At 37.7% G+C, this 12,522-nt stretch overlaps 1 protein-coding gene across 1 annotated transcript; it reads right to left on the minus strand.

Annotated features, from left to right (window-relative positions):
* Positions 1-1,967: 1,967 nt before the first annotated feature.
* matk (megakaryocyte-associated tyrosine kinase) lies at positions 1,968-12,517 on the minus strand (the record flags this gene model as incomplete). The annotated part of the gene is made up of 12 exons (XM_084415846.1): positions 1,968-2,147; positions 4,208-4,294; positions 5,423-5,618; positions 6,668-6,741; positions 7,648-7,732; positions 8,237-8,336; positions 10,013-10,078; positions 10,169-10,262; positions 10,974-11,193; positions 11,321-11,436; positions 12,315-12,428; positions 12,509-12,517. The coding sequence occupies 12 exons, from the start codon at positions 12,515-12,517 to the stop codon at positions 1,968-1,970; spliced, it is 1,341 nt and encodes a 446-aa protein (XP_084271972.1).
* Positions 12,518-12,522: the final 5 nt, after the last annotated feature.

The raw sequence follows: 12,522 nt of genomic DNA on the forward strand, positions 1-12,522 counted from the left end.
GATACGTTGAAATTATGGTATAAAAAACTGACAGTCAAAATGATGTTATAATTACGAGATAAAAAGTCATAATTATGACATGCTAAATCATAATTATGAGGTAAAGTTCACAATATCACAATTTGAAATTGAAAAGTTGAAACTGAGATAAGTTAAAATATATTATAAAAATTGACAAAGAGGAAATGATGACAAAGTTATAAATATGAGATGAAAAATCTAAATTATGCCATACTAGGTCACAATTATGACATAAGGAAATTATGGCATACAAAGTCATAATTATGAGACAGACAAAATTATGACAAGTTGAAATTAAGAGATAAATAGAAAATGATGATATAAAAAAACAGACACAGTCAAAATGAAAAAGTTATAATAATGAGATAAAACATCATAATTATGAGTCACAATTAATAAAAAGTCATAAATAATTATGAGATAAAGTAGAAAGTTGAATGAGAAAAAGAAAAAAGTTGACTATCTTATGACTTTCATCTCATTATTAAGACTTTTTATATCATAGTTCTGATTTACCAAAGCAAAAAAGGGCTTTTTTTGGGGGGGTTGATGTTCAGTTATATTCGGTCGAAACTGTGATTCACGCTACATGTGACACGGTTTCCACACGAGTAAAATCACAAGCCGAATCTGAAGTGTAGAGCGCAGATTTGAGCATCTGACATCATCATCTTTAAGAATTACACGTCATCCAGTTTGAGGATTTTAAAAGGGAATAAAGACGGGAACTTCAATCTGCTGACGGTCTCACGGGTGACAGATAAACACAAATCCAGTGACATCGTTCGTCCACGACAGATGCGAAAATGCATTCGAAATCATTTCCCATGAGCCTTTGAGTCATTAATGGCATGACGTGCCATTTCACTCAAAATCAACTGGATTTGTACAGTTTCGAAAAGGAAATTTGTCGCCATGATGCAAGATTTCCTGCATTAATCTGAATCCCTGGACAGATTGCTGGAGAATTACTGGAGATCCGGACACTAATCCCGGATTGGGACCACTTTATTCCTCTCCAAGAAATCAAGATTAGAATACAAGACTTCCTTAAGAAAATCCATTTCCATGTGTTTATTACTGTTGTCACAATAAATAAATACATTTCTGAATTGCATATACATGAGCAGAAAGTCTATTTTTCTACAGGACCTCATTGAGGACTTAAGTCTTTTAGGCATTTGGGTGAAACCTGTCAAAGTCATATTTCACCCCAAAATTAACTGAAAACCAAAACATATTTTTAATATGGTGATATTATTTTCATGACCATTAAGCACATTTACACACACACAAACAAAATCACGTAAAATTAACGGAGCAATTCCAATAGGGTCCTCACACCATCGGTGCTCGGGCCCTTAAAATCAAACAAAACTTATATGTAAAATAATGCTAAATTATTTACATAATGATATTATTCGCTGTACTGTTTGACTTTTTTACTGATTTAAATAAAATAACAATAATAATAATAATAATAAATTTTACAGTCTATTAATAATTCAAATAATTTATAATAAGAATAATTAATAAAATACTAAAAATATAATAGCCTAAATCAATATTATACAGTATAGTTGTAATATACTATAGTTCCTACAGTAATAGGAACCACTTGTGAGAATAACTAAATTTACATTAGTGACATTGACAAGTAATGTTATTAATTTTCATGCAAAAACAATGCAAAAAAACAACAACAAACATCTTCTCCGCCCCCTTAAGTTTATAAGGATCTAAGTCTCCTCCCAAATCTTTCCATGACTGTGAGAGAGAGATTAAAGTAGGGTGCACATGTTAAAGAGCAATTTAAAGTATAATTCATCTTATGATTTTGAGGTGAAACGCCTCACCCAATCAAAGATAAACACATAAATATAAAGTGTGATCAATAATAAATGTAATGTCCATTATGCACATGTGAAACCTGAAGCTCCTCATCCTCACGCGTGGAGTTTGCCGAGCTCTTTCTCCAGTGTGTCTCTGAGTTTGTGGAAGGCTGGTCTCTTCTTCGGGTCGGTCTCCCAGCAGGAGGTCATGATGGAGTAAACGTGAGGCGGACACTCGTCCGGCGGATCCATGCGATATCCCTGATCCACACGCTCCCTCACATCACACACCGACTGACACACACACCAGCATACATCAGAAAACCGTTATCAAGGAGACTGCTAAATATCTGGTTTCACTTTACTTTGATGGTCCCTTTTAAAGGTGCAGTCTGTAAGAATGACAACTAGTGGTCAAAATAGGTACTGCAGTTGAGTTCAAAATATCGGAGATCGTTGTTTCTCCCGCCTCCTCAGACTCGACACTCACACGGGTCGCCAGTTTGAGCACACGCAACAGGAACGAGAGCGATGGACAATGAAAATGGGCAATGTGCGGTATCACAGACCAAAACAATACAGTCTGGAAACGCACATTTCAAAGTAAAATAATTGGCTGTACACTGCAAAAAATGCTTTTCTTACTTACTATTTTTGTCTTGTTTCCAGTCCAAAAATCAAAAAAGTCTTAAATCTTGATGCATTTACTAAAGTAGTAAAATGCCTTGTTTTCTGGGGAAATAAATCAAACTTTTGTGAGTTTTTGCTTATAACAAGCAAAATTATCTGTTAATGGGGTCAGAAAAATAATCTTGTTTCTGTTTGGATTAAGATTATTTTTCTGGACCCCATGGACAGATCATTTAGCTTGTTTTAAGCAAAAACTCACTTAATTTGGATGAATTCCCCCAGAAAACAAGACATAATATCGTATCTAATTTTACGTATCTAGTAAATGCATCTTGATTTAAGAATTTTTGGATATTTGGACTGGAAACGAGACAAAAATACTAAGCAAGAAAAGCATTTTTTGCAGTGTAGAAGTGTTTTTCAGAGAAACGAGTAAGTGAACTCTGCATGTTTCCTCAATATATGCAAACATATTATGGTATTTTTATGCTTTGGTAGAGTGAAAAAGTTACATACAGCACTTTAACACGTTCTGTTGACTAGAAGTAACGCTGCACCTACATGTCTACTAACTCCCATTAGAGTATTAGTAGAGTATTAGTCGACTGGTAGGGTTTGGGTCAGAATAAATTGACATGTAGGTGCAAAGTTACTTATAGTCAGTTTATTACACGGCTCGGTGGAATACTTGATTCTGATTGGTCAATCGCGCCAGCCTGAAAACAGAAACACAGGCTCATCCGGGTTACTGAAGTCAGCAGCGCTAAGTCAGCAGCGCTACATTAGGGAACGGTTTTTCTTTGTGGAAGTTTTGCATTTGGTGAGCTAATAAATTAATATAACTCAATCAAATCAATATTTTGTGTGCGGTTATTTAATCGTGGACTCGCTCTCTCTTGTTTCATACAAACGAAGCCGCTGCCATTTTGTGACTATTGTTTTGTACACTGTTGGATTATAAGATACAAAGAGGAACCGTTTTAAAACAGTTTAATCTGAAATCAACATCTCTTATCTCCATAATTATTTATGTGGTGAAATGCTGTGTAATAAGTGGTATGACTGTATACCGTATCTCTTAAATGTCCATCTAGTTTGAACTTGCTGCGCTAGCAACTGCTCTCCGCGGAAGCTTTGCGTTTAAAGAGCTAATAAAATATTTAGACTCAGATTTTGTGTCTAATTATTTACTTATGTGGCAAGTAGCCGTGTAATAAGCGGGATTATGTACATCCAGCCGGTTGTTATCTCAGAATAAACCCCGACAGGGTCATGAAGACCGTCCCGATCACCCTGTAGGGGTTTATTCTGAGATAACAACTGGCTGGATGTACATAATCCCGCTTATTACACGGCTACTTGCCACATAAGTAAATAATTAGACACAAAATGTTGATCTGAGTCTAAATATTTTATTAGGTGTGTAACGTTGCACCTACATGTCTACTAACTCTCATTAGAGTATTAGTAGAGTATTAGTAGACTGGTAGAGTTTGGGTTAGAATAAGTTGACATATAAAGTTACTTTTATTTTACTCAGTGAAACGTCTGTTGTTGGAGGAGCATCACAACAAAGAGTTAGCAGATATTAAGCAGCCAGTCAACTAATACTCTAATGAGAGTTAGTCTAATGAAAATGACTTATAGTCAACAGAATGTTCAAAAGGGACCATCAACATAAAGCGTTACCAAATATCTTTAGAGTGAGACGGAAAGAAACTCACCATCTTGGGATACGGCTGTCGTCCGAAGGAGAAGATCTCCCACAGAAGCACTCCGTAACTCCACACATCCGACTGAGTGGAGAACTTCTACAAGAGCAGAGGAGTTCACTTATAAAGCTGTTGTGTCTTGGTTTTGTTTTCAGGCTCTACTAGAATAAGTTTTCCTGCTTCAATGTTGATTATTTTCCCCATAATCTCCATTGTTGCAGCTCCTCTCTTCCCAGTCTGTCAGTAACGCTCTGGGATGCGTTTCCCGTATAAACGACGTAACTCGCTGCTTTACTCCCATTGTTGAAGAAATCAACTAGCTAGTCACGACTGTTTCCCGAAACCGTATTGTCGCAAATTGGTCATTCAACCACGTTGGTTTATGACGTCACACGTGTAATAACTACTTTTAATGAATCTGTCTTTCTATAAATTACAGATATGGCATCTGAGGACTATTTCTCATTTTTCTCAGTTATTTTGCTTTATTTCCAGATTCAATCATAGGCTCGTTCTTACACACTAGAGCACGTTCACACATGCGCACTCTTCAGAAACGACACTTTAAATCTCTTGACAAACTAAAAGACATCGCAAATGACATTTGTACGTGTTCGACATAATAGATCTCGATTGTACTGAATGTCAACTTGCTTATTTTGCTCAGGATAAGGATTTATTGAGTCCACATGAGGTCGAGAGCCGTCGTTCCAAACACACAACTTTGCGATGCTGTTTGCGAACATTCGTGGAACGATGGTTTCGGGAAACACAGACGCGTTGAACTGCTGATAACGACAGAACTTGCGACCATAGTTGGCTAATGATGCTTTCGGGAAACACACCCCTGTTCAGTTCCTGTCTCTATGAAGCCCCTCCTTCTGAAAAGCACACTGTGCTCTGATTGGTCAGCTGGAGCAGTGTGTTGTGATTGGTCGAGCGCTTCGAGTGTGTTTGGGAAATATCCCGGCCCTTACCAGAAGCGTTTCAACACACTACTAACAAACTCAACCAGGCCCCGCCCCTTTATGAATTATTTAAATGAGGAATATTGTGACGTGCTCGATCGCGGTAGAAACTCAGGACTACAATGGAGGCGTTTCAGGAGTTCAGAAACACTGACACTGATATAGAGAAGAACTCAAACAGCAACATTACACACTAAAGAAAGATGAAGATGGAAAACATCAGAATATATTGATTCAGGTGATGCACATCTTCTCTCACCTGGCTCTTCAGGGCTTCGGGTGCCGTCCACTTGATGGGTAACTTTGAGTTGTCCGTTGCCTTTGAACTGACCTTGGCCAGACCGAAATCACTGATTTTGGCAACGGTGTCCTCCGACACGAGGATGTTGCGTCCGGCGAGGTCTCGGTGCAGGAGCTTCTTACACTCCAGGTGCTCCATACCTTCACAAACGTCTCTGAGGAAACACACAAACAAAAGTCACATGATCACATTTTTCAAGATCATTTCTAATGTCACATTTCTAGTGTTTTTACATGTTCCAAATTGATGAAATCACATATAGACATGGTCATTAATTTTTATAAATAATTTTTTTTTTAAATAAAAATTCTCACCACCTTATATAACACCAAAAATTGCACAAAATAAGAAAATAAAAGTATTTTTTTTAAATAAAAATATAATCACTCATTAGCTTAATACAAAATAATAAGTAAATACAATGAAGCCCATTTTATTAAAAATAAAATATTCGTACTATCATAATACAAAAAACATCTAACAATAATAACAATAAATGAAAAATAAATACATTTAAATAAAATAAAAAAATCATCTGTGCTACCATGATACCAAAAATAGCACAAAGTCAGAAAGTAAAGGCTATGTTTTGTTTTAAAATAACAATAAAATTCTCATTATGTATATAAAAATAATAATAATAATAATAATAATAAAAAAATAAATTAAATTAAATTAAACTTTTGAATAAAATAAAAATAAAATAATTCTTACCAATATAATACTAAAATAAGAAAAAAAGGCTATATATTGTTTTAAAATAAAAAAATAAAATTCTCATGACCTTAATACACAATAATAAAAATAAAGATAAATGGAAAATAAACAAACAAATAAATCAAATGAATTTTATTAAATAAAAACAAAAATATATTTACCATAATACCAAAATTAGCACAAAATAAGAAAATAAAGCCGTATTACAAAACAATATTAATAATAATAATAATAATCCCATGTTTCTGGACTTTTTTTTTAAATGATCACTTATCTCAATTATTCTTATTAAATTCCAAGTAATGTACAATTAAATAATGTTTGCATTTTGGTGATGAGAACAGAGGAAAAAAATGTGCTTGCAATGTAATTTCTGATTTCTTCTGATTTCGAGTGAAATATGACATTTCTATTTCTATATTTAAATGTTGCATTGATTTACTGTATTAAGATGTTAATTTCATGTGTAGTTTTGTGAGCTCTTACAGTGCGAAGCGCAGCAGCTGAGTCACGCTGACCGCGAAACGTCCTCGTGTGCGGAGAAAATTCACCAGATTCCCCTGTGACGAGACGACACACACTCATCAGAACACACACACTCATCAGAACACACACACTCATCAGAACACACACACACTCGCACACACACACACACTCGTCAGAACACACACACACTCGCACACACACACTCAGAACACACACACACTCGTCAGAACACACACACACTCGTCAGAACACACACACACTCGTCAGAGCACACTCGTCAGAGCACACACTCGTCAGAGCACACACTCGTCAGAGCACACACTCATCAGAACACACACTCATCAGAACACACACACACTCGTCAGAACACACACTCGCACACACACACTCGTCAGAACACACACTCGCACACACACACTCGTCAGAACACACACACACTCGTCAGAGCACACTCGTCAGAGCACACTCGTCAGAGCACACACTCGTCAGAGCACACACTCGTCAGAGCACACACTCATCAGAACACACACTCATCAGAACACACACTCATCAGAACACACACTCATCAGAACACACACTCATCAGAACACACACTCGCACACACACACTCGTCAGAACACACACACACTCGTCAGAGCACACTCGTCAGAGCACACACTCGTCAGAGCACACACTCGTCAGAGCACACACTCGTCAGAGCACACACTCATCAGAACACACACTCATCAGAACACACACTCATCAGAACACACACTCATCAGAACACACACACACTCGTCAGAACACACACTCGCACACACACACTCGTCAGAACACACACTCGCACACACACTCGTCAGAACACACACACACTCTTCAGAACACACACACACACACACACTCGTCAGAACACACACAGTCATCAGAGCACACACTCATCACACACCCATCAGAACACACACACACTCATCAGAACACACACTCTCTTCTGACAGCGGTACCTTCGTCATTAACTCAGTGACGATGTGAAGTCCGTTGTGGAGAATCACCCCTAATAACTGCACCAGATTCTTATGATGGAGATTCCTGCAGAAGAGGATGTTATATTAGTGAATGTGAGCATGAGGTACACACACACAAGAGGACACACACACACACACACACACACACACACACACACACACACACACACACAGGAGGACACACACACAAGAGGACACACACACAAGAGGACACACACACAAGAGGACACACACACAAGAGGACACACACACAAGAGGACACACACACACACACAGGAGGACACACACACAGGAGGACACACACACAGGAGGACACACACACGAGAGGACACACACACGAGAGGACACACACACACACACACACACACACACACACACAGGAGGACACACACACAGGAGGACACACACACACACACACACACACACACAGACACACACACACACACACAGACACACACAGACACACACACACAGACACACACACACAGGAGGACACACACACACACACACACACACACACACACATACACACGCACACACACACACACACACACACACACACTCTTACGTCATGACCGACGTCTCCTCCAGGAAAGCCTGGGCCGTCACGTCACACCTGATGTTCTTCACAGCGACTCTCTGGCCACAGTATTCCCCCTCGAACACGGCTGGAGAACAGCAGGAGCGTTTAAACAACAGCTCGATGTTTAATCTCAACTACTGAGACGCTTTCATCCAAAGCAACTTACAAATGATGAATATCAAAAACATAAGTAGTTCTTAAAATAAAAAAAGCTTCAAATACTGTCCGGAAGAGTGTGTGCAGCAGCAGCGACTGGCAGCCACTCTAATGCACCTCATATATATATATATTCATATTTCTCATGTATAATTATTATTATCTTAGATGTAATTATATATATATATATATACATTTTAAATTATGGCATATCATTAAATATTCTTAAGTTAATATTTAGTTCATATACATTGTTATAAAAAAGCTAATCTGAATAAGATATTTTATTGTTTATAATATAGTATATTTATTAATACTTAATTACATTAATTATATATTTTATTATATAACTATATATTTTATCATATATATATATATATATATATTATATTTAAAAATATATAAATACATAAATATATTAACATGTATGTTTATTTTGTTATATATTAATAATCCCGTGTGTCTGGAATTATTTTTTTTTTTTTTATTGATGATTTTTCTCAATGAGACTTACTGACAAAATGTTGTACTATTGAATAATATTTGCATTTTGATGATGAAACCGGAGGGGTGTAAAATGCAATTTCTTATTTCTTTCTTTATAGACTGAATTCAGTAATGAGGTCATGTGACATGTAGAATACTGTTGCATAATATTATGCTTTAGAGACAGTGTGCCGTATTAGCAAGGTCGCATTAATGCACGGCCTCCCAAGTTCAGGTTCATGATGAGCTGAAAAGGTCATATTGGTTTGTAACTTCTCAGATTTTGTCGCTAGTCTCTGTACTGTGAAGTCGCTTGTGGGCGTTGGTAGTGCTGTCGCTCTAATGTTATTGGTAGACCGCTCGTCTGGCCACATCAATACAAAACACCATCACAAGTGATACAACTATAGTATTTTAATAGTGTTTCTATATCACCACACAGCAGTGTTCAGTGGATTACATCATTTACTAGATTAACGATCGATCAATCTACAAATTAAACTCACTCATACTGTCATAAATTACTAAAACGTCACTCGGACTATAAATGTATGAATTAAACTCACTGTCGACAGTTTCTTTTCCATGCATCATTTTATTATATCCATGTTTGTGGTTAGTGACTGTCAAATCATATTTAACAGTGAAATCGCCCTCCAACTCTTCTGTCGTGCCTGCACTGACTGTGCTCGAGCCGGTGACGGGAGCTGAGCCTTCTTTCCTATTGGCTGTCGCTCGCGAAAATCGCTTCTCATTTGCATAAAGTTGAAATTTAGTTGCTGTGTGGTTGTTAAATAAAGTGTCTTGTGTTTATGCTCAAGTGGGCTCAGTGATATGTTAATAACAATATTAAAATTAAAAACTATATATAAAAAAAAAAAAAACTCACTGTTGTAGGTCTCGAAAGAAACTAATGCATTTTGTGATGTAGATTATCTAGATATTACACTTTTTAAAAACGAGACTCTATAAATCGAGGGGATGGGGGGCCTAACATTAGGTTAAGGCGGCTCTGCGTATCAGTGCTGTATTCCTGCACATCAAATGCTGCTCTCTAGTGGCTCTCTGAGAGAATACAACTACAATATCTCTAGAGTATATTACAGAAGAGCAGCTCACCACCGAACTCTCCCTGTCCGAGGGCCTCTCCTAACGTCAGCTTGGACAGATCCAGGAGCCAGCCGGCTGACAAACACACACACACACACGTCACACGTTAAACTACTAGACAGCAATCTTCAAGGGTTTCTGGAGCTCTTCTGCATAAACACTTACATTTCAACAGCTTGGTCTCGGCAGATTTGGTGCCTTCCTTCTTCTTGTGCTTCAGCAGAACAGTAGCGAGAGCGCCTTGATTTCTGCTGTAAAACTGCAACAACAAACAAAACCGGCCGTGACTACGAGACGTAAACGTGATGAACAAAACCCCTTTAAATAAAGTCACTGGCGTAATTTGATGCCGTGTCTATTAGAGAAGACGTGAATTTTCATAATGCTAAATCAGTGTATGATACTATACTTCATGTTAAAAAAAAATAAAAAATAAAAAATGAATGTAACATCTCATAGCCACAGTAAAAATGTAAATAATAAAACAGTACAAATGGGAATTTTTTTTTTTTTTTTTTGAAGTGGATCAAAATCTTTCATCAAAGTTATACATGAATTACAACAATATACCCGTTCTTGTCTTAGGACACCTTTGATGAACTTTTTTTAATCCACTTCAAATGTTGACCACTGTATTATATAATAATAATAATTTGTTGCACCACAAAAGGTGATTAAAAATGGTGAAAAACGAAAAGGTGGAAATAAATGGTGTAAATGACCACAAAAAAAAAGTGAAAAATGTGCAAAAAAGCCCAAACAAACATCATTTCAAAGGCCTATAGCCACTTTAAAAACAGATAAAATGAGATCAAAAATAAGTACCCAAAAAGTCTTCTGACTATAACCTCAAACTAGTGTCAGAGTTGCTGTTTCCCCTTCAAAACCACAGGACACCAGCAACACGGATGTGTCACTGCAAACCTAGATAAATGAAGAAACGCGGGCTAAACTGGGCCGCCTGACGCACCTCGATCATGTCGATGAGGTTGTAGAAGAACTCCTTGTTGTCGATGGACAGTTTGTTGTTCTGGAAGATGACGTGGTAGTGGAAGACCTTCTGGTCGAAGCACACACACAGCACGAAGTCTCCGGGGTGCCGAACCGACTCGCGCACCAGGAAAAGCCCGTCTTCCGCGGGCTTGAGTTTGCCTACGGCTTGAGGTCCTGATATCTTGCCGTGAAACCATCTGAGGAGCATCAGAGAAGCTGGCCTTACATCAGGCTATTTTCAGCCCTGCTGACATCAACCACATCCTTTCTGTCTGTAGCGTAACAACAAACTCGTTCCTCGTAATTCAGATGTCGGTCACTTACGGCATGAGGCTCAGTTTTGGGTCGATACGGAGGGCTTGTCGTTCTCTGAGGTTTGAACCCGAGACCAGCCCTTCCTCTCCTGTTGTGTTATGTCTGGCTCTGTATTCTCCTTTTCTCTGAAAACATATTTTAATGAAAACTTCTGTTCACACGAAGAACGATGACCATTACGGTCCACACCAATGGTTAATAACATTCTGATTATTAACGGAATAGTTCACCCAAAAATTTCCATCACCCTCAAGCCATTCTACGTGTATATGACTTTCTTCTTTCAGCCAAACGCTATCAGAGTTATATATAAAATATCCTGGCTCTTCCAAGCTTTATAATGGGAGTGAATATAGCCTGAGTTTGTAGCCCACAAAAACGTATCCATCCATCATAAAAGTAATCCATAGGACTCGAGTGGGTTAATAAAGGCCTTCTGAAGCGAGGCGATGGGTTTTTGTTAGAAAAACATCCACATTTAAAACATTATAAAATATAATATGGATATTTTTCTTTCATTTTTGGGTGAACTGTTCCTTTAAGCGCGCGCCTGTAGCTTTAAACGCTCACGCTTTTTAAAGTCAGGTGGATTCTGATTGGCTGTAAATGTTTTTATCCTTCATCAGCTAAAAAACAAACAAAAAAAACTCTGAAAGTGATTCCAAAAGTATCATCCCTCAGTGTCATTGTTATAGCTGTGGTGTGGACTCACATATTCATATAGAATTAGAACAGTTATTAAAACTGTATAATTAAGATCCACACCAACAGACATCCGGTTGCATTCTAACGTTACATGTTGTCACATTGTTAATCGCGCGTCCGTTTTTATCGTTCATGAAAAAAACGATCTGAAAGTTATTCCAACAATATAGTTTCTCTGTGTTATTATCGTTATAACTGTTAATTGTTGTAGAATTATAATGATTATTATTGTCATCGTTCTTAGTGTGAAGGTAAACTCTTATAGGAGAATGTTTTTAGAAAAAGTTGCTTGTTTTACCGTTCCAGGCCCCACGAGAGTCAAGACGTCGCCTTTATTATACAGTATTTCCCCCGCTTTAGGTTTGCAGTGCTCCTTTTTGGCGACGCACTGCGTTCCCGTCGTCCAGTTCTTCTAGAGTAAGAAGTTAAAGACGTGAGGTGTGAGAAGAGCATCGAGGTGTCGGCCAACATTTAACAAGAAGTCTCGCTTACCATGTCCATGTGTT

The sequence above is a fragment of the Rutilus rutilus genome, assembly GCF_951802725.1.
Source record: "Rutilus rutilus genome assembly, chromosome: 8".
In the NCBI taxonomy this organism is placed as follows: domain Eukaryota; kingdom Metazoa; phylum Chordata; class Actinopteri; order Cypriniformes; family Leuciscidae; genus Rutilus; species Rutilus rutilus.